The sequence below is a fragment of the Idiotropiscis lumnitzeri genome, chromosome 3, assembly GCF_059441095.1.
Source record: "Idiotropiscis lumnitzeri isolate Australia: NSW breed Sydney's pygmy pipehorse chromosome 3, RoL_Ilum_1.0, whole genome shotgun sequence".
In the NCBI taxonomy this organism is placed as follows: Eukaryota; Metazoa; Chordata; class Actinopteri; order Syngnathiformes; family Syngnathidae; genus Idiotropiscis; species Idiotropiscis lumnitzeri.
The window spans coordinates 33542705-33566217 of record NC_142393.1 but is presented as its reverse complement, the minus strand read 5'-3'; the positions used below and the strand labels follow the sequence as shown (position 1 = coordinate 33566217).

The 23513-nt window shown below is 42.2% G+C and overlaps 1 protein-coding gene across 4 annotated transcripts in view; it reads right to left on the bottom strand.

The window, feature by feature from the left end:
* Nucleotides 1-23513, bottom strand: part of itpr3 (inositol 1,4,5-trisphosphate receptor, type 3) — a 340721-nt gene that overhangs the window by 209678 nt on the left and 107530 nt on the right. For all 4 annotated transcript variants that reach the window (XM_088289554.1, XM_088289555.1, XM_088289556.1 and 1 more), the window contains exons 13-18: nucleotides 20397-20557; nucleotides 20189-20330; nucleotides 11348-11512; nucleotides 10631-10803; nucleotides 10427-10546; nucleotides 8912-8993 (exon numbers count right to left, since the gene is read on the bottom strand). In XM_088289554.1, coding sequence (XP_088145680.1) covers nucleotides 8912-8993; nucleotides 10427-10546; nucleotides 10631-10803; nucleotides 11348-11512; nucleotides 20189-20330; nucleotides 20397-20557 — 843 coding nt within the window. The remainder of the gene's footprint in view (nucleotides 1-8911; nucleotides 8994-10426; nucleotides 10547-10630; nucleotides 10804-11347; nucleotides 11513-20188; nucleotides 20331-20396; nucleotides 20558-23513) is intronic.

The following is a 23513-nucleotide window of genomic DNA, read 5'->3' as shown; positions in this document are numbered from 1 at the left end:
AGCAGGAAGAATATTTCAAGACAATGCAAATCCTCGCAATATCATCATCAGGTTCATCTCTCGTCGGATCAAAGAGGAACTCTGGAAAGCGGCAAAGAACAATGCATTTCTTCAGGCAAAGGGACTGCGCTTCACTGAGGACCTGACAAAGGAGGACCGCGATAATAGACAACGACTGTGGCCCAGAATTAAAAAGGCTCGAGAGGAGGGCAAGATGGCCTACTTTGTGGGTGGAAAAGGATACATCAATGGCTCAGAAATTTGCATATAGAAGTGTTAGGTCATTGTTTCCTCAAAAGAAGAGACCTGGACTCTCTCAGGTGTATTGCAGTACTTTTCTCTTTTTTCTCAATCTTTTTGGGAACAAGTTTGAGTTGAAACCATGCTCCTAACCATTCTTATTTTCTTGAAATACTCTTCTAACTCAGGGTTCATTTAAAAAAGAAAAAAAAAAAAGGGACTGTTCTTTTGGTATTATTAAACGGTTACATACTTAGTGTTTATAGCAACGCTATATTTATTTAATATGTAGCTATTATTACCTGGTCTTTATGACATGTTTACAAGTAAGTGCTGATCTCGACAATATACTTAATCTATCTTCAGGTTTACTTAAAGGCTTATCTTTAGCTCTAATTGTTTTCAACTGTTTGTTTAATGTTATTGAATCTTTCTTTTCTTTCTCTAAATGCTAGGGGTTTACGAAATTCTACAAAACGCAAAGCCTTGTTTCTTTTTGCCAAACAATTCAAAACAGACCTGGTCTATTTACAAGAAACTCACTCAGTCACAAATGATAAAAAATTCTGGAAATCACAAAGGGGCAATAGTATGTGGCTTGCTCATGGCACTGAACATTCTGCTGGAGTTGCTACCTTAAAGAACAGATTTAACGGGGAATTTTTGCTCACTGAATATGATCCAGCTGGTCACTGGGTTTGCCAAGCTATTCAAGTTCATGATCAAGTATACATAATAAGTAATATATATGGTTATAATAAAAAAAACGGCAAATGATAATCTTATTAGGTCAATTGATTATTTGTTGATTAACTGGTTAACTAAATTTCCTAATGCTGTGTTACTTATAGGGGGTGATTTTAATGTTATATTAGATAATAACATGGATAAATGGCCGCCTAGCTCGTCTAATAGGACAAACTCTAACTTAATTTCCTTTATGGATAAATTTGACCTTGATGATATATGGAGAGTAAAATATCCCATGAACAAAACATTTACATGGAGTAATAAAACAAGATCGAGCCAATCAAGAATTGACTTTTGGCTAATATCAAAGAGTGTTAATAAAAACAATATTGAGGTGGGCATACATCCTACCCCTCTCACAGATCATAAGGCAATATACATTAAGATTAACTTGTCGACATCTCAACTTGGTAATGCATGCTCGGCATATTGGAAACTTAATAGCTCATTACTCACAGATGATATTGTTAAAAAGGAGGTAAAAAAATTAATTTCTCACTTCATGTCTAAAGCTATAAATGAAAAACAATTCTGCACTAACTGGGAACTTTTGAAATTTGAACTTGGTAAGTTTTTCAGGAGATTTAGTAGTGAGTTGGCTAAATCCAGAAGGGGTGAAGAATCGAATGTGATATCAAGGATCACCTGCTTGTCCTCCAAACCCTTTGATAATTTAACAGCGGCAGAAAAAGTGGAACTATCTACTCTGCAAACAAAATTAGATGAACTTTACGTTCAAAAAGCTAAAGGAGTATTTATTAGGTCCAGAACAAGATGGCTGGAGGAAGGGGAACAGAACTCGCATTACTTTTTTAATTTAGAAAAACGTCATGCCAATATTAATAAAATTAGTAAATTAAATGTTGATGGAACACTTACAGAGGATCACAATCTTATAGCGAAATACTGTTGCCGTTTTTATACAAATTTATACAGTTCTAAATTTTGTCAGGCGTCAACCGAGGCCCTTCTGAATCCTTTAATTGTTAAAACAATTACGGAAGCTGATATGGACCTTTGTGATAAACCTATTACACCAGAATAAGTAAAAGAAGCTATTACTCTCCTGAAGAATAACAAATCTCCAGGTAGTGATGGATTAGTTTCAGAACTGTACAAATCCTTTGAATCTGAGCTGACTCCATTCCTTTTTGAAGTTTATGTAGAAAGTCTAAAAAGAGGAACACTTCCTATAACAATGACTCAAGGATTAACGACATTAATTCCCAAACCAAACAAAGATAATACTCTGATCGATAATTGGCGTCCGATTTCGTTGCTTAATAACGATTACAAAATCTTTGCTCAGATATTTGCCAGAAGACTGAAAAGAACTTTGAACTTTCTTATTGATGAGACTCAGTCAGGATTTATGCCCAAACGACACATAACAAACAACATAAGACTAGTTATGGACATACTAGATTACTCTGATATTTTGGACCTTAATGGCTTTATTTTATTTCTTGACTTTTATAAAGCCTTCGATACAGTTGAACATCAGTTCATAATTCATTCATTAATTAAATTTGGCTTTGGTAATTATTTTTGCTCAGCTATGAAAACTCTCTATGAAAACAGTAATAGCTCCATTAAACTATCAGGTGGCACGTCCCCTCGATTTAAAATCTCTAGAGGTATACGGCAGGGCTGTCCTGCCTCCCCATATCTGTTTTTAATCGTGGCACAAATGATGGCTTATCATATCCAAAGTAGTGCTGTTGAAGGCATTTCTCTCCTCGGCAAAGAATTAATACTGACACTACTAGCAGACGATTCAACACTTCTTTTGAAAAATGAAAACCAAATTCCTATTGCTATCAAAACAATCCGGGAATTCTCAAGGGCCTCCGGTTTATGCCTGAACATTAAAAAATGTGAACTTATTGCTATTAAAAACTGTGATAATTCTGAGCTGTATAACATCCCCATAAGAAATGAAGTGAGATATTTAGGTATCTTGATAACGAAAGATCAAAAAATGAGATGCGCTACAAATTTCTCTCCAATTATTAAAAGTACCCATAACAAATTAAACCAATGGCTTCTTCGTGATCTGTCGTTGAGAGGTAGGATCTTGCTTGCCAAGGCAGAAGGACTCTCTCGTCTTATATATGCGGCTATGGTATTACATGTTAATAAGGAGATCCTTAAAGACATTGACAGAATACTATATAACTTTATTTGGAAAAATAGACATCATCATCTAGAAAAGACTGTCGTTATGAATTCTTATGAAACTGGTGGCCTTAACTTTTTGTTTTGGATTGTCTTACACTGAATAATACTTTTAAGATCAATTGGATCAAGCAAATGTATCAAAACCCCGACTCAATATGGAATCTTATTCCTCTCCATATGTTATCAAAGCTGGGAATATTGAGTTATTTCTTGTCAGCAATTATAACATTGATAAAATCCCTGTTAAGTTGTCAGCTTTTCACCGCCAGGCATTTCTTTCTTGGTCACTTGTCTACAAACACAATTTTTGACCGCATAAGTATTTGATCTGGAATAACAAGGACATTCTTTATAAACATAAGTCACTCTTTCTGGAGTACTGGTTCCAAAACAAAATCATCTGGGTCGATCAGCTGTTTAATAATGAAGGACTTCTGTTTACATATGAGGAATTTCTTAGGAAATATCGGATACCTGTGACACCTGGTGATTTTGCCAAAGTCTTTGGAGCCATCCCCACTGGTGTTTGCATGCTTTTCTAAGGTCAGAAGCGTTTGGATTATTACAAAACCGATTATCTCTCCCCAACTACCATAACCGCGGGGAAGGTGTGTTTACTTAGCGGCTCCATTAATAACAATCGGCTCATAAGGAACATGCTCCAGAAAGACGTTACAACATTACCCTATGTTATTCCACACTGGAATATGTTTGTTAATGATATACCGTGGAAAAAAGTCTGGCTCCAATCAAGCAAATATCTAATCACAAACAAAATTAAAGATATATCTTTTAAATTGATACATAAATTCTACCCATCCAAAATGTATATAAACAAACTATTTAAGATCGGTATTAACACGGACTGTAGTTTTTGTAACAAGTGCCCTGAATCTGTTATTCATTTATTTTGGTATTGCCCTTATGTTCATTTGTTATGGCAAAAATTATGTGATTTTATACATAATAATATTGAAAGTGATATAAGAATTGCTTGGAAAAATGTATTGTTTGGTTTCTTTGAAGATAACATGGACGAAAGAGATGTATATTATTTGATAAATCTTTTGACTATAATGGTAAAATACCATATTCACTCCTGTAAATTTCGTGGAAAGAAACCATGCTTTATTGTTTTTTACAACGATTTTCAACAGTACATCCATTCCATCAAATATTCTTTTAAACAAAAGGCTCATAAAACAATGGAGATCTGCAAAAACTTGAAGGTGTTTATATAGTCCTATTTTTTCTGCCCCAAGCAAGTTGTTCCCTAATATCTTTATTTATTCTTTATTTATTTATTTATTTATTTTTATTTGTTTCTATTTCTCCGTTAATCTATCTGTATTTTTACTTAATAGTTATATTATTCTTTTCCACTATATTCATGATTGTTTTCTTGTCCAATTGTTCGATTTACTATAATGACTTTTACATTTGTCTAATTGTTGTATTCTCTGCAGTTTGCAATAAAGAAAAAAGGGAAAAAAAAAAACAAAAAACAAACAAACAAACACAGCACCCAAATGCCCTGCTCCTTATCGCTGGTGACTTCAATCATGCTTCTCCTTCCTCCTCTCTGCCTTCATTCACACAATATGTAACCTGCCACACCAGAGACAATAAAATATTGGACCTTTTCTATGCCAACACCAAGGAGGCGTACACATCACTGCCCCTCCCCCCGCTGGGCAAAGCTGACCACAACTTGGTTGCTCTCCTGCCTGTGTACAAACCTCTGGTCCGCAGGCAGCCAGCTGTGACACGCACAGTTCAGCGATGGTCCGGAAAAGCCGAGGAGGCCTTAAAGGACTGTTTCAACACAACTGTGTGGGAGGTATTCAGCGAAGCTCACGGTGAGGACATTAATGGTCTAACAGACACAATTACAGACTATATTAACTTCTGCATGGAGAACACCATTCCCACCAGGACTGTAAGATGTTTCTCCAACAACAAACCCTGGATCACACCGGACATTAAAGCTCTCCTGAAGGAGAAAAAGAGGGCTTTTGTGTCAGGCGACAAGGACGAGCTGAAGAGAGTGCAGCGTCAGCTGAGAAGGAGGATCCGAGAGGGGAAAAACTCCTACAGGATGCGGATGGAGGAACAACTGCAGCGGAACAATGCCAGGGATGTCTGGAGAGGCCTGAAGACATCTCAGGCCACGGACAACCAGGTAAGACCCAGAAGGGGGGGGGGGGGGGGGGGGCTTCAGAGGGCAAATGAGTTGAACCTATTTTTCAATAGGTTTGATCAAATGCCTAACCCTGCTCAGGCTCCCCTGCTGCAGCCCCCACCAACCCCTCCTGCCACTGCGAACGAGACCCTCTCTCCCCCTCTCTCTCCCCTCTCTCTCTCCACAGGCTCCAGTTCCCAGCCTCATCAGACAACGACCACTTCCACCTGCTCAGCCTTGTTCCTCACAACATCTCAGGTGAAGAACCAGCTGAGGAAGATGAAGGCGAGGAAGGCAGCGGGCCCAGATGGGATTAGCTCCCAGCTCCTCAAATCCTGCGCAGACCAGCTGTGTGGAATCGTCCAGCACATGTTCAACCTGAGCCTGAAGCTGGGCAGAGTCCCCCAGCTGTGGAAAACATCCTGCCTGGTTCCGGTTCCAAAGACACCCCATCCGAAGGAGCTCAACAACTTCAGACCTGTGGCGCTGACGTCTCATCTGATGAAGACCCTGGAGAGACTGGTCCTCGTCCATCTGCGCTACCTGGTCAGCTCCTCAATGGACCCACTCCAGTTCGCATACCAGCCTGGCATCAGTGTGGATGATGCCATCATCTACCTGCTCCACACTTCACTCTCCCACCTGGAGAAGGCGGGGGGCACGGTGAGGATCATGTTCTTTGATTTCTCAAGTGCTTTCAACACCATCCAGCCCGCCTTATTGGGAGACAAGCTGGAGCAGGCGGGAGTGGCCCACCACCTCATCACATGGATCCACGACTACCTCACAAACCGGCCACAGTACGTGAGGACACAGGACTGTGTGTCTGACGTGCTCCTCTGCAGCACGGGAGCGCCGCAGGGAACTGTTCTGGCTCCCTACCTGTTCACCGGCTACACCTCGGACTACAAATACAATTCCACAACCTGTCACCTGCAAAAGTTCTCTGATGACTCTGCGATTGTCGGCCTCATCACTGACGGTGACGATCGGGAGTACAGAGGGGTTACGCAGGGGTTCGTGGACTGGTGTCAGCAGAACCGCCTCCAAATCAACGCTGGGAAATCCAAAGAGCTGGTGGTGGATTTCCGCAAGCATCTGCACTCTCCACCTGCACCAGTGAATATCCAGGGAACAGACGTTGAGAGGGTCTCAACTTACAAGTACCTGGGTGTTCATCTGAACAACAAACTGGACTGGAGCGACCACACAGACGCTCTCTATAGGAAGGGTCAGAGCAGACTCTTCCTACTCAGGAGGCTGAGGTCCTTTGGCGTTCGGGGAAGACTCCTCAGGAACTTCTATGACTCGGTGGTTTCATCAGTCATCTTCTATGGAGTGGTCTCCTGGGCAGGAGGCATCTCGGGCCGGGACAAAAAGAGACTGGACAAACTAATGAGGAGGGCCAGCTCTGTCCTGGGCTGCTCCTTCGACTCTGTGGACTCAGTGGGGGGCAGGAGAAGGACGGCAAAACTTTCATCAATGCTGGACAATCCAGCCCACCCACTCAATGAAACTCTGAGAACACTCCACAGCTCCTTCAGTGATAGACTGTTACACCCTCGCTGTACCAAAGAGAGATTTCGCCGCTCCTTCCTGACGACTGCTGTCAGACTTTTTAACAAGAACATTGGGTCAGGCCTACAAACGGGAGGGCATTAGTGCAATTGTGCAGTCCTAGGATGCAAGATACACTACTACTGTACTTTCAGCCAATGGTGTACTTAAATATTGACCAATGATGTCTTCTGTTTACCATTACAGTATTCTTATTACAGTACTTTTATCACTGCAGTATTTCTACCATTGCAGGACGTTCACTATTACAGTACTTTTATCATTGCAGTACTTTTATCATTGCAGTATTTCCTATCATTGCGGTACTTTTACTATTACAGTACTTTTATCATTGCAGTATATTTTATCATTGCAGTACTTTTTACCATTACAGTACTTTTATCATTGCAGTATTTTCTATCATTGCAGTACTTTTCTATCATTTGAGTACTCTTACCATTACAGTACTTTTATCATTGCAATATTTTTATCATTGCAGTATTTTCAATCATTCAGTCGTTTTTATCATTACAGCGTTTCCCCCTCTGTATAATGGACAGTCATTAGGAGTGTTTCCTTACACTTAGATACGTTTATACTGTGTATATTTGCATGCTTTTTATGAATGACTGCTGCTAATGTTTTACATTAACGGCTACATTACGCCGCCGACTCTGTGTGATCTATATCTTTGCTGCTGTCACCTCAAATTTCCCCATTGTGGGGCTAATAAAGGACATCTTTTATTGTCTTTTTTATAAACCTACGACCCTTTTGTTCTCCTCTTACAATAACATTGTCTTACAAGGTACTAGAACGGACATCTTGACAGACTATGCTCTGTTACACTCTGCCAATGAAATAAAAATGATTATTACTTGCTGCTTGAGCATCTAGTTAAAATATTTTGTTTGTTGAAATTATGATGTGAGAATCATTGAATGTAGATTATTTCATACATATACACACACATACATCGCCGCAAAAGACTACACTTCACGTCAAAGAACAGCAAGTAAATCGGAAATACGGCATACAAAACAACTGTGTCCCAGGCGCACCTCACAACTCTGTTTTTTGTCATTGGGGAATTCAGTCAACAAGCACCAAAAAAAGCATATAATTTTATTAATTTAGACTGTCTACCATTTACGGGCCACAATCTAACAGCCTTTTTTTTTCACCACACACAACATGAGTAGGGAGCCTTTTTTTCCCTTTCACTCGCTGTGGCTCACCCGACAATTCATCCCTGATCTGTCACTATTTTGAAGCAGATGTAATGCCTATTCTACAATTCATTGATTGAATACTATTCCTAAAGTTTGATTCAAGGGTGAAACGTTTGTGTCAGGTTCGTCAATTTGACATTTCAAACACACACCATCAATGAAGAGAAAGACGCACAAAATCTGACTTGCAAGGAGAACGAAGAGAAAGACTGAATTGAATGCTTGTCTCTTTGTGTTCTGATCATATATCTCAGTTCCCTCCCTTTTATTAATTTCCAGAAGTCCCTGAACATGGGTGTCTTCAACTTAAAGGTGAGGGGTTATCTAAGCACGCAGCTGATGACACGTGAAATTGTTTTTCTATGTGTGTGCTTGTCTTTGAAAAATTACTTTTTACATGTGATAAAAAAGCATCAAAGCATTACTCAGCAGAAACATCTCAGTCTCGTCACAACCTCTTAACTTCAAAACATTGCACCGATAAGTGAAGTGGAGAACATCCTCTTGCCTCCTTTAACATTTTCATTGGGGTGGTTTTTATGAAGATCAATAATAAAAGCAGAAGCAAGTTTCTTCATTGCAAAACTAGAACATTCACATAGATAGTTATTGCAATCTATCAATATCATTGCTCTAGTTTTAAACTACTTGTGATATCCTAGCAAATGTGTGATAACTATTTCATAATTAAAATGAAAAAAAAAAAATGAAAACTCTTTCATTTTGCAATAAAGGGGGTACAAATTAGATTAGAAAGACTTTTTTTTACCTCATCTTCATCTGCATAGTCGTCCATTCCCATATACTGTGTGGAGTTTTCAACAGAGGCCACTTCTTTGGGCACCCGACGCCTGCAATCATACAAAGTCAACAAAAATTGTTGAATGCGTTTTTTTATATATATATATATATATATATATATATATACATATATATATATATATATATATATATATATACATATATATATATATATATATATATATATATACATATATATATATATATATATATATATATATATATATATACATATATATATATATATATACATATATTAGGGGTGGGAAAAAAATTAATATTGCAATAAATTGTTGCTAACGCTGTCACAATAAATAATCGATAGCTTGGCGGCAATATCGATATTTCAAAACAACGCACATGGATTTACCTCCTCATCACCGTCCGTATTTAATCTCTCCTGTCCTGTCTGTGGGGGCGCTAATGCCGCAAACGGTTCTAAAATTTCCGGGATTAGCGGCCGGTGAAGAGTGTGAAGAATTTACAATAGAAAAAGAACTAATGCAAGAATGGTGGAAAACCCAGAAAAACAAATCAAGTTTCAAGAGTTTCCACTTGAAATGTTGGAGACACTTCGCTTTGTACGAGACCGGTGACGGGAGAACACTGGATAAAGCGTATGCAATCTGCAAGAACTGCTTTGCAAAGGTAAAATATAACATCAACACTACGAATCTGCAAATCCACCTCGTTCGCTATCACGGTTACTACTCACAGGTGATAAAAAAAGGCGAACCAAGACAGCCGACAATCACTACTGCTTTTAAAGCAAAGTTTCCCTTTGGTGTGCTCTTACGTCGGAGCATGTTGTACAGTTAGTGTTCCTCAAGAAGAATATGCCTTGATGTTTCCACTGGGCGGGTTAACGTAAAGCACTTTAAGGACAGTTGATACTGACATTTCAGGTTCAGAAAGCAGTGCAGTGTGTTGGTTTACATAAAACATGTTATTCATGTTTGTGCACTTTAATTCGTCCAGCCGTAGCTACAGTGTTAAGACTCAGCGGCAGTGAGGTACTTTGCAAATGCACCTTTCTTTGTACTTTGTACACGTATTGGCATTGAAAAAAAAAAAATGATGTTTCCATTTTTATGGCCATTTTTTTCTTTTTTAGTCACATATCTCGTGATATATTGTTGAAGAGATTTATAATGATAAATTCATTATCGCAGACATTGTGTATTGTGATATTATCGTTATCGTGGGCCACATATCGTCACAGTATCGAATCGTGAGTTACCCGTATCGTCCCACCCCTAATATATATATATATATATATATATATATATATATATATATATATATATGTATGTGTGTGTGTGTGTGGGGGTGTGTGTGTGTGTGTGTATACATGAGGTTTAACATAATGACAATAATCAAATACAGGGTGATTATCAGCATCCATGTACCCAATTTTAGATTTGTGGAAATAGGCAAAACCTGTCTTCCTTATGTGACATTTCAAACGTCCCACCACACTCACTCAGTCTTAATGAGGATGTCCTGGTTTATGGGCTCAAGCACACACTTGCAGATGAGTTCCTGAGTAACGGGGATGGCCACGTTGTTAGAGACACACAAGTCTGACAGGTAGTCCAGAAACCTGAAGAGAGAATTAGTGTGGTAATGATCTGTCCCTCTCTCGCTAATATCCCGCAACACTGCTCCGCCACCTCGTAATGCCTACCGGGGCTCCCGGTTCTTGCGCACTAGGTTGACAAAGGTCTCCACCTCAGTCTTGGTGATGTGCTTTTCCAGCAGCTTGCGATTGTTGTGCAGTAGCGCAGTGATGGTGTCCTCTGCCAGGATGTCATAGCCGATCTGACCCTGCATCAGGCCAAACTGCTTGGCGATGTGCTCCTAAAAAAAAAAAAATAAATAAAAAATGCTATTTAACTCAACTTAGCTTTATATTGCACTTTGACAACAGCTGCAGCTCTAACAAATTACTTGACAGAACAGGCGAGATAAAACAAACTTACTCTATAATACTCTATAACTAAATTTGCTTTATTGTTTCAAACTGTTATAGTGTAAATGAAAGAGGAGTAATTAAAGGCCTCCTGTCACCAGTTGACCAGAGATATGATAACAGCATGCACCAGGTCACTCTCGTCACGACCCACCTGGGGAGAAGTGGCTTGAATAATGGTTGGATGGATGGACGTTTATAGTAGGGGTGACAAAATCAATTGATTAATCAACAACTAATTGGTTATTAAAGTAATTGAGCGAACATTTAGAGCCATTTTTAACCTCAATCCTCTGAGTTCAGCCTCACAATCATAATTAATCATTAATTTCTGTCGTCCTTCATGAAAACATTTAGTGCTGCAGATAATGGCATGTGAGGAATGCAGCAGAGATGCCACAAAATACAAATACCCCTGTTAACTGCTTTTACCTGGTTCTTGCGGTAGTCTTCCTGGGAATGTCGCAAGACGCGGTAACAAAGTCGGAACATATACTGATATGGATAGTTCTTCTGGTCAGCCAATTCCTCTAGACGGAGCAGAGGCCCCTCCCCCCCGCTACGGTCCTTGAAAGGAACCTTAAGGATGCCGAAGATCTGAAATGAAATAAATGTTATGTGAATATGTTAATTACAGGTGCACAGAACATTAAATATGATGTAGTTGTATATACACTACTTTAATTTGAAGTTGATTGCTCACATAAACAGAAGCATAAGCTACTAACCAGGCACACATAGTGCGACTGCTAAATGGGCAACATGAGCATTCTGGGTGGAGTTGATTGAGTCAATGTGAATTATTAAACCGAAGAAAAAATCCACTGGATGATTCTCGGTCTTTAAAATCGGTGTGTGCGTGTGTGTGCGTGCGTGTGCGCGTGTGTGTGCGTGCGTGTGCGGGGGTGTGTATACATGTGTATATATATATATATATATATATATATATATATATATATATATATATATATCCATCCATCCATCCATTATCCATTATCCGCCGCTTATCTGGGGTCGGGTCGCGGGGGCAGCAGCTTCAGCAGGGAAGCCCAGACTTCCCGCTCCCCTGCCACATCTTCCAGCTCTGCCGGAGGGATGCCCAGGCGTTCCCAGGCCAGCCGGGAGACGTAGTCTCTCCAGCGTGTCCTGGGTCGTCCTCTGGGCCTCCTGCCGGTGGGACATGCCCAGAACACCTCACCAGGGAGGCGTCCAGGAGGCATCCTAAACAGATGCCCGAGCCACCTCATCTGGCTCCTCTCTACGTAGAGGAGCAGCGGCTCCACACCGAGACCCTCCCGGATGGCCGAGCTTCTCACCCTATCTCTAAGGGAGAGCCCAGACACCCTGCGGAGGAAACTCATTTCGGCCGCTTGTATCCGAGATCTTGTTCTTTCGGTCACGACCCACAGCTCGTGACCATAGGTGAGGGTAGGAACAAAGATCGACCGGTAAATCGAGAGCTTCGCCTTCTGGCTCAGCTCCCTCTTCACCACGACAGACCGATACAGCGTCCGCATCACAGCGGAGGCTGCACCGATCCGCCTGTCGATCTCTCGCTCCATCCTCCCCTCACTCGTAAACAAGACCCCAAGATACTTAAACTCCTCCACTTGGGGCAGGATCTCCTCCCCGACCTGGAGAGGGCACTCCACCCTTTTCCGACTGAGAACCATGGTCTCCGATTTGGAGGCGCTGATCTTCATCCCAACCGCTTCACACTCGACTGCGAACCGCTCCAATGAGAGTTGGAGATCACGGCTTGACGAAGCCAACAGTACCACATCATCTGCAAAAAGCAGAGATGAAATACTGACGTCACCAAACCGGATCCCCTCATTGCCCCGACCGTGCCTAGAAATTCTGTCAATAAAAGCTATGAACAGAATCGGTGACAAAGGGCAGCCTTGGCGGAGTCCAACCCTCACTGGAAACGAATCCGACTTACTGCCGGCAATGCGGACCAAACTCTGACATCGGTGGTACAGGGACCCAACTACCCGTATCAAGGGGCTCGGTACCCCGTACTCCCGAAGCACGCTCCACAGAATCCCCGTGGGACACGGTCGAACGCCTTCTCCAAGTCCACAAAACACATGTAGACTGGTTGGGCAAACTCCCATGCACCCTCAAAGACCCTGTAGAGAGTGTAGAGCTTGTCCACTGTTCCACGGCCAGGACGAAAACCGCACTGCTCCTCTTGGATCTGAGATTCAACCTCCCGACGGACCCTCCTCTCCAGTACCCCTGAGTAGACCTTACCAGGGAGGCTGAAGAGCGTGATTCCTCTATAATTGGAACACACCTTCCGGTGCCCCTTCTTAAAAAGGGGGACCAGGCACTGTCCCTGATGTCCACGCAATGCTGTAGAGGCGTGTCAACCATGACAGCCCCACAACATCAAGAGCCTTTAGGAACTCCGGGCTTATCTCATCCACCCCCGGGGCCTTGTCACAGAGGAGCTTGTTAACCACCTCGGTTACTTCAGCCCCATAGATAGGTGAGTCAACTTCTGAGTCCCCAAGCTCTGCCTCCTCATTGGAAGGCGGATGGTGGACCAGAATTTCTTCGAAGCCGTCTGGAAGTCGTTTTCCATGTCCACACCGAACTCCTCCCACGCCTGAGTTTTTGCTTCGGCAACCACCGAAGCCGTATTCCGCTTGGCCAGTCGGTACCTGTCAGCGGCCTCCGGAGTCCCACAGGCCATAAAGGCCCGATAGGACTGCTTTTTCAGCCTGACAGCATCCCTTACCGCCGGTGTCCACCAGCGGGATCGGGGGTTACCACCTTACGTCCACAGCTTCGATTGGCTGCCTCAACAATGGAGGCACGAAACATGGTCCACTCAGACTCAATGTCCCCCGCCTCCCCCGGTACGTGGGCAAAGTCCTGCTGGAGGTGGGAGTTGAAACTCTTTCTGACAGGGGATTCTGCCAAGCGTTCCCAGCGGACCCTCACAATACGTTTGGGTCTGCCGGGTCGGACCGGCATCTTCCCCCACCACCGGAGCCAACTCACCACAAGGTGGTGATCGGTCGACAGCTCCGCCCCTCTCTTCACCCGAGTGTCCAAAACATGCGGCCGCAAATCCGATGACACGACTACAAAGTCGATAATCGAACTGCGGCCAAGGGTGTCCTGGTGCCAAGTGCACATATGAACACCCTTATGTTTGAACATGGTGTTCGTTATTGAAGTATAGTAACAGAACACCGCTCGGGTTCAGATTGCGGGGGCCATTCCTCCCAATCATGCCCTTCCAGGTCTCACTGTCATTACCCACGTGAGCATTGAAGTCCCCCAGCAGAACGAGGGAGTCTCCAGGGGGAACGCTCTCCAGCACACCCTCCAAAGACTCCAAAATGGGTGGGTACTCTGAACTGCTGTTTGGTGCATAAGCACAAACAACAGTCAGCACCCGTCCCCCCACCTTAAGGCGGAGGGAGGCTACCCTCTCGTCCACTGGGGTGAACCCCAGTGTACTGGCGCCAAGCCAGGGGGCAATAAGTATGCCCACACCTGCTCGGCGTCTCTCACCTTGGGCAACTCCAGAGTTGAAGAGTGTCCAACCCCTCTCAAGAGGACTGGTACCAGAGCCTAAGATGTGTGTGGAGGTGAGCCCGACTATATCTCGTCGGAATTTCTCTGCCTCGCACACCAATTCAGGCTCCTTCCCCACCAGAGAGGTGACATTCCATGTCCCAAGAGCTAGTTTCTGTCGCCGGGGATCAGAGCGCCAAGGTCCCTGCCTCTTGCCGCCGCCCGACTCACATTGCCCCCCACCCCTTTGGCCCCTCCCACAAGTGGTGAGCCCATGGGAAGATATATATATATATATATATATATATATATATATAATTAGAATTTTTTACCGTACTGGTAGCGCCATCAACTGGCTAGAAGAAATGTATTTATTACTTTTTTTTTTTTTTTTACTTTTACATTTTTCTGCCAGATGTTACCTAAGTATATCTCATATTTGGTGAGAACAGTGTTTTGGCCTTTATGATGCTCCAACACAAAGTTTGTGAACTTTGGCAAAAAGCTGTTACCATGGTGACGGCCCATTCGCCACGAAAACAACACTAATTTTGAGGGTTAAAAACCGGCACTAAAACTACTAAAAACTCACTAAAATTTGCAAAAAACATCAGTCCTGGCAGCAGCATAAATGTGTTGTTATGGTGCAATTTTTAAAAACTGTGTCAAAGTTGTACCTGTCACCAAGATATAGCAAATGTTGGATGCGCAAATCAGAGCCCAGGACCAACAATAAATCTCTAAACCCTTTAAACCAGGGGTGGGCAAACTTTTTCATTGGCGGGCCACAGTAGGTTCTAAAATTTGACAGAGGGGCAAGACCAGGAGCAGATGTATGGAGTGTTTTGGTAACTTTGGTAATTTTCAATGAAAGTGAACAAAAGCATTACAACAATATTTATCACAGTATTTAGAAAATAAAACAATTAAAAGGTTTATTCATTTAATTTTTTTCAAGTTTGAAGGGCCGGATTAAACGTTTAACGGGCCACATGTGGCCCCTGGGCCATAGTTTGCCCACGCCTGCTTTAAACTCAACAGGAATTCAGCCATTTTTCATTTCCTTTCAAACGTTGACCCATATTTGGCCTTTTATAGAAGTTATATTTTAAGAAAATAGGTTTTAATCTGATGTTTCAAAAAAATTCTGATTCCAATGTGCCAGTACCACACCATTTTCTTTATAGCTGGTTGCAGCTCTAGTTACTGTTAATTCATTTTCATTTTATTTTCTTAACTAAAATAACCTTGGGCCTTACCTTATTAAAGTAATAGCTTTTAATGGTTTGATGATATGGTGGACATTTCTCGTATTTGATAAGGTGAATGGTCATAGTGAATATTGCCCTGAAGCCTGATTTAGGGGGAAAAAAATCCAATCAAAATCGATATTTCTTTCGGAAAAATCAAAATTATTTTCTCGGAAATGTTCAATCTTACTATCGTCTATTCAATAAAGCAATTTTGGCGATGTCAAATGTGAGAAAAATTCCAATAAGAATTGTAACAATGATAGCTAGTGGCGAGCTGAACAGATTTACTAGCCTCAAGAAACGTTGGTCATCCTTCTCAGCATGATACTTTGATTATGTTCTTCAACATGCATTATCTGGATTAATTAATTGGGAGGAGAGTTACAACTTTGATTTAAATATATAATTTTTCTTCTGAATGCTTTGTGGTTGGTGTAAGATAAGCTGAAGACCACATTAACCTCAAGTAACGTTATGTAATCAGTTTGTGTATTTCTAATCATGCTTTTATACACTACTTGTATTAATAATTGCACACGCACACACACACCTACATTTTTGCTTTCTGTTTCCTTGAGTTCTGTCTGTCTAATCTAACCTTCATTGTGAGTTAAGTTTCTTTTTCCTGGAGTTTCGTGTCGTCTAAACTGACCTTCACTGTGAGTTAAGTTTCTGTTTCCTGGAGTTCCTTTTGAGTCAAGCTTTAATAAAAGAGGAGGCGGCGGGACGGGAGGCCAGAGGATGCGCGGAGCTGAACTGAGCAAGTTGCCTGTCTGCTCTCTGTGTCTCTCTCCCACTCGCGACTGGTAAAAACGAACAACCTTGCCTGGTTTCTTCTGGCCTCGGTCACCTTTTTAATTTCAGTAAGCTCTCCGAAAAGGCGTCAGGGCATTTAAACCTGACATTTATCTGGTGCCCGAAATCCGGGAATCACATCTGGACGCCGCGACGATGCAGGACCTTTGGACGCCACAGAATCTGACGTCAGCGCTTCCCCATTGAGGAAGTGGGTCTCCGAACTCCTGCTTCGGCCAGCCGCCCGGAGACGGTTCCCTATCGGACCAGGCTGATTCAGGGGCAATCAGGTATTGTGTTTCAAATTATTTTGTACCACCATGTTAAAATGTTAAACGACTAAAAACAATTGGTAAGGGAAGTGAAAGTGAGTGAGTGAGACCTGGCCGGGCCCCCACCGTTTGCCAGTACGGTTAAATAGACTGGATCGTGTTATTCAAGGAGTTATATAAATGGAATCGGTAGCGAATTAGGTCATAACTCGTTTAGAGACAGGGTCTCTCGAGAAACCGGGTTTCTCAAGCGGATAGCACGGTGAGCAATTTAATTGTTCCTCTGTGTCGACAACCTGGAGAAGCGAGGCTTTTCGGTAGGTCGACAGCCTAGAGAAGAGAAACAGGGTTTCTTAGGAAGTCTACTCACAATTTCACATTAAATTAAGGAAATAATAAAATAAATTTGCGTTATTTTGGTGGTTTTTATTATTTTTATTTGAATTTCTGTGGTAAACAAACTGCACGTTTGGCTGAGAAGTGATTTAAAGTTGATACTTTGTGTGCTGATCGTGTGTGCTGCGCAGCCGCGATTGTGGGATCAGTGTGCGTGAGAGAGAGAGAGAGAGAGAGAAAAAAAGGTTAGTGGTTGAGTGTGAGTGTGAAAAATTGTGGGTGTGTGAGTAAAAATAACGGACTTCAACAACAACAACGGAAAATGGGTCAAAATGTGGCAAAAGAGTTGCAAGCAAAACCAGACATGAAGTTTATGAACGGGTATGACTCGCATTGTTGCCAATTTCTGGAGAAGTGGGTGTAGAAATATGACTTTAAGCCACGCCTGAAGGATCCAGCGAGTTTCGAAGCAGTGAGAAGAACATTGGCGGAAAAAAGAAAGCTGAAGATAAGAAAGGGGAAAAACACAACATCAGCATGTGCAATTGAGGGCTATCATAAAGTGGATAGAGCAGAGTAATTCCGTATGTGAATGTTTGCAAAAACCGTATGTAAAGTGAGTGAATGGTGTGATTGGGGATTACAAATACCATTTGGTATTTTATCCCATGTAATACAGTAGGGTTATAAACAGCAGACTGGTGTGGATGCAGAGGCAAGAATTCTCCACCTGAAAAGGTTGAAGTGAGAATTACCACAACAGGAAATTTGCTGTCCTACTAATAAGAAACCAGTTTTTAGAACACCCTAGGTATTGACAAACTGGACCAAATTTTCTAAAACGGAGATTTTAGGTAGTAAAATAAAACCCAGGAATATGCTGCAGTGTAAGGATTGGACGCATGTGAAAAAACAGGATCTTAATAAAATAAAATCATTGATTACAATATATTAGCACTACCAGCTTGATATTTAGCTGCTAAATTGAGTCATGGGAACCCATGTCTCAACAGGGGGGATGATTGATATCCATAGTACAGGACATTTGCTGTACCACTAGGACTACAAACCTTTTTAAAAAAAAAAATTGTAGGTCATGTCTAGTGTGTAGTAAACATAATGTACATGAGACCAAAAAGGAGATTGTACCGACAAACCATCTTAACGCACTACCAAATTACTATGAGCCATTTGAGCAAACGGTGACTGCAAAAAATGGTTTCATGACCCCTCCGTGCTGCTGCAGAAGCGCGGAGCAACATGAAACCAGTTGCATATTAGTCACAATAATTGGATCCCGTGGTGAGAGCGTGTTCAAGCAGTCCTCACCACTGCTTGTATTAATAATTGCACACGCACACACACACCTACATTTTTGCTTTCTGTTTCTTTGAGTTCCGTCTGTCTAATCTAACCTTCATTGTGAGTTAAGTTCCTGTTTCCTGGAGTTTCGTGTCGTCTAAACTAACCTTCATTGTGAGTTAAGTTTCTGTTTCCTGGAGTTTCTTTTGAGTCAAGCTTTAATAAAAGAGGAGGCAGCGGGACGGGAGGCCAGAGGGTGCGCGGAGCTGAACTGAGCAAGTCGCCTGTCTGCTCTCGGTGACTCTCTCCCGCTCGCGACCGGTAAAAATGTACGACCATGCCTGGTTCCTTCTGGCTTTCAGCCACCTTTAGCTCTCCCAAACGGCGTCAGGGCATTTAAACCTGACAGTTCGTTGATTGATTGAACATTAATAGGTTTTGAAATGTTATTTTCTGCCAAGTACAATTAAAAAAAATATATTACCAAAGATGTGTCCGTGATTAATCTCTATTCTTTTTTTAATCAATTTTACTGATTGACATGTAGGTTGTGTTTTCAAGCCCACCCTAGCTCCTACATGAGTCTGCAGGAGGAGCATGGCTCGAGCCGCAGAGAATACAAGCTGAAGCAGCTTCCTGCCTCGCTCTCTCACATTTAACCATTTTCTCTCTTTCTTTTGTCCCTGTTCTCTTTTGTTCCAGCTCGCTACTTTGTGGCTGAGCGCCAGACCCTCATGTTCCCTGCTTCTCTCCTGACCACGTTGGCGGGGCTGCTCAGGCCCCCTTTTTATCCCACCATGCCACACATTGCTTTTCAACAATCTTTTATACTATCGACAAAGCCACAAGTTCTCGCCAATCTCGGGGCATTGCTCCTGAATGCTAAGAAACGAGCTGCAAGTAAAGGTATGCTACCACCCCCAACAATATTGTTAGCCGTAGCAATCGCCCAGAACGCAGTCAAGTGTCGCTCCACAGGACAGCCTGATACCTCAATAGCCCAGTGCACAGCGTCTGCACGTCTGAATGAGTGGCAAGAGACCACTTTATAATTTATTGAGGCTTTTTTTTCCTTTTCTCCTTTTTATTTTTTCTGATACCTCCTGCATTCACAACTGGGCCACCCCGACTGTGAAGCTCAAATCAGAACGAACAGTCAGAACAGCTCATCTACTCCAAGGACAATCAGCAAGTGCAAAATTATCAGTGTTATCACGTAATTTGTGATTAGAATTGTTTTAAAAGGGGTTATGAAGCTGCATGTCCAACTTTTCAGAACACTTTTGTGTCAAGTTCATCCATTTTATTTGCTTTTATTGTTTTCTTTTATTTCACCATATTCTATTCCCACTCTTCGTTATTCTGTTCACCATAGTTAGTTTTCGTATAACGTATCCCTTCAATTTGCATGTTGATTATAAGAATAAATGTTCATCTCATAAAACTGCATTGGGTATTGTGTGTGTTTTAAATAAAAGTTCTTAACCTCTATGATTCAAAAACGAACTCAAACTCTTTAAATACAGCAGCCTTGTATCTAATGACTGATTTTCACTGGTCTGTTTCACCCTATTAAACAAAATAAAAACAGTATGGTGCATCTAGTGGCGAGTGAGTGCACTTTGCAGTAAAATTCAGCCACCATTAATTTATTAAACAAACCTTACAATAATCAGAACCGAATGTTTAAAGAAAAAAAGAAGTAGTCACTATATATGAGGTATTCACTTGGGTTGGGTCCAGCATAGATTGTGTGATCTGTGTGAGCCGTTCCTTACCTGCTTGAGGATGTTCTGCTCCCTCATTAGCTTCTGTCTCTCACGGTTAGCTTTGGTCATGTAGACATCCAATACTGGCTGACCGCTGTTGACAGCGTCTGCCACGAAGAAGACCACGTCCTCTAGCAGCTTGATAGCAAAGCTGTCAAAAAAGTTGAGCATGTAAATGGAATATTCTGATGTACTGTCCACGCAGCAAGAGTCTCACCGGCGGTCATTTTGGCTGATGAAGCCCTGGGCGAACTGGTCAACCACAATGCTCAACATGGCACTCGCGTCATTGGCAAAATCTAGGTCCCGAATCTCCATCACAGGAACTGAGACGATGGCAAAGGCCTCCTTGTCCTCTTTGGTGGGACACGTTCCCAACTGAAAGGAGGACAATGTAAATCTTCTACACCAAGGGTAGGCAAACCTTTGTGTTGAAGGGCGCATTTTATTATTTTAAAGAGACAGGTTTGAAATATGTAAACTAGTTGATTTTAATTTAATAACTTTTATTTTCCTTTCGGCTTCTCCAGTAAGGGGTCGCCACAGAACGTTACGTTTTTCCATATAATCAGCAAAGTCTGCAAAAGCTAGATAACGATCGTTCAGGTGTGTTGCATCAGGGAGAGATGGAAAACGGGCAGGAAACCGGCCCTCGAGGAACAGGATTGAAGACCCCTGATACATCCTCCTCTCTAACGCCAAGTGCCCTCGTCTTTCCTCACTACCAATTATCAACCTTCTATTAAATCTTCCTTGAGCTCTCTTGCCTGGGAGCTGCATCCTAGCACCTCCTACTGGCTAAATGAAGTATATTTTTTATTGTTTAATGATTTTTTCCATATATGTTGACCATATATACGTCACATTTGTTCGAAAGAGAATTTAGGCCTTCATCATATTGTAACACAAAGTTTGTGACATTTTACGCAAAGCACTTGCCTTGACAACTCTTATTCACCAAGGAAACCCACATTACTTTTGAGAGTTTAAATATGCACAAAAACACATTACACTTTGCACACATACTTTATCAGGTCAGGTACAAGCATCAATATTTTATTCGTTCATTATTTTAAAAATTTTTAAGGAACCGTGTGCAAATTGGAGAATATTAGATGCCGCAGTAGCGATGGAAAATAAAAACAATTTATCCTCGAGGAATGCTTCTGGGGGATTGAAAAAAAAAAAAGGCCTCCAATAAATGTGACAAAGGGGTTAGGAGTTGCTTTTGATAAGAGGATGACGCTTCAGCCTCACACGGCCCACACAGCGCACGGATCGTTTTGGTGGAGTTTTCCCGCAAAGAAGTCTAGGAATATTTATTTTCTTCAGTAAGTTGAAGAGATATATGTAACTAAGCAGCATGTGTGGATGTATTTGTGTATGTTTTTGTGTGTGGGAGGTTAACAGAAAGGAGAGACGATGAGACAGAGAGAGAGAGAGAGAGAGAGAGATGTGGAAATATAAGCAACATTAAAAATAATGGTGTGGTAATTGTAGCATATTTTTACAGCCAAAAGACGCACTGTATCAATGGGCGCAGCACCAGTTGAGGAAGCTATTTCTGTCTTTAATACTTAGACTGGGCGCGACGCACTACAAGGTGCATGCTAGCTCGCGCATGCTAGCTCACGCAAGCTAGCTCGCGCATGCTAGCTCGCGCATGCTAGTTCACGCATGCTAGCTCACGCATGCTAGATCGCGCAGGCTAGGTCGCGCATGCTCTCATGCAAATAGCTGTCAGTTGCAGCACCTAAGCTCAGACAGATCAGAGATGCCATGACAACACATCTAATGGACAATGTCAGGGGAGGGATGTCACTGGTCACCACACTCCTTAGAGTCACGGTTTCAAATCAAAACCAAAAATATCTCTGAACAGCATACAAGCAAACAATGAAACAAAGAAATAAAATTAACAATAAACATGCATCTCTCATACCATTCATATCCCCAAAAGAAATAAAAATAACACAAAAACAGTACTGATGCATTCTGGGAGCCTCAGCCTCAGGCAATCAGATGGCTGGTTATAGAGATGTGAGTGGTGTGCTTTGGACAGTGTGTTTTTTTTTTGCAGTGTGTTGTCTAAACCTGTGATGTTTCTTGCTTGCAATAACATGAATGATAAGACAGACAACGGCATTGTGGACAGCTGACCCTTTGTCCAGCTTTCTCTTGGACCATCACCCAAAAACGTATTCACATAATGTATTTGTCACAGTCAATTTGAAGCATAGATGTCTGTAACTTTGGCCAGCAGGGTGTGCTAACATGCACTCTTTAATGCCCCAAGGGAATCAGGCTCAATGGTCGAGAGAGTTGCTCAGTCCATACAATAGGCATGTCGCATGACAAGGCGCCTCCTTTGTTTGGGGGAAATTTGGGACTTTAAAGTGCGCCTTATGGTCGCGAAAATACGGGACATATTTCTATAAAAAAATAGATTGTTCATTCAGCAGCCAAAGACCTCATCGCATAGTTTTTGCAAATAAACTTTGAATAAAAGTATTTATACTGCAGAAATAAAATTCTTATTTGTAATCGTTTATCCATCCATCCATTATCTGTACCGCTTCTCCTCACTAGGGTCGCGTGGGTGCTGGAGCCTATCCCATCTGTCTTCAGGCAGTAGGCGGGGGATACCCTGAACTGGTGGCCAGCCAATCGCAGGGCACACAAAGATGAACAACCATCCGGGCTCACATTCAACGGCTAACGGCTATCCCTCCCAGTGCTATTTCTTGAGTTTTATGTAGGTATGTTCATTTTTATTTCCACCAATTGTGACACAATATTGATACACCCACCAGGACATCATTGACATTGGTTATCATTACAAAATAACCGTCTCAGAAGAATTTTGTTACGATCACAAAATTCCTGACGAACTAGCGAGCCCGCCCGGCTGACCGTGGATTGTCATCGGGATCAGGAGGACACGCAGACGACGGAGGGGGAGGAAGCAGAAGCAGGGCTGCAGGTCCGGTCTCCTACTAAAGCTACGACAGCAGCCCCACAAGCAACCACTGCCAAGTCAGTACCTCACCAATGCCATATCCGTAGTCCATAAAATGGAAGCTCTGTGATTACAAATCCTGGGAAAGCGCTATGTTCGGGGATAGTTGTATGATCATCATAACGGAATCTTGGCTGCACTCCAAAATTTCTGACGCTAGCGTCCAGCCAACTGGGCGCTCGTGTCATCGCGGGGATCGTATGAGAGACACCGGTCAGTTTCTGTATTTACGTGCATGAGGACTGGTGCAATAAAAGCATAATCAAAGATAAGCACTCCACGCCCAACATCGAGTACATGTCCGTTAAATGTCGG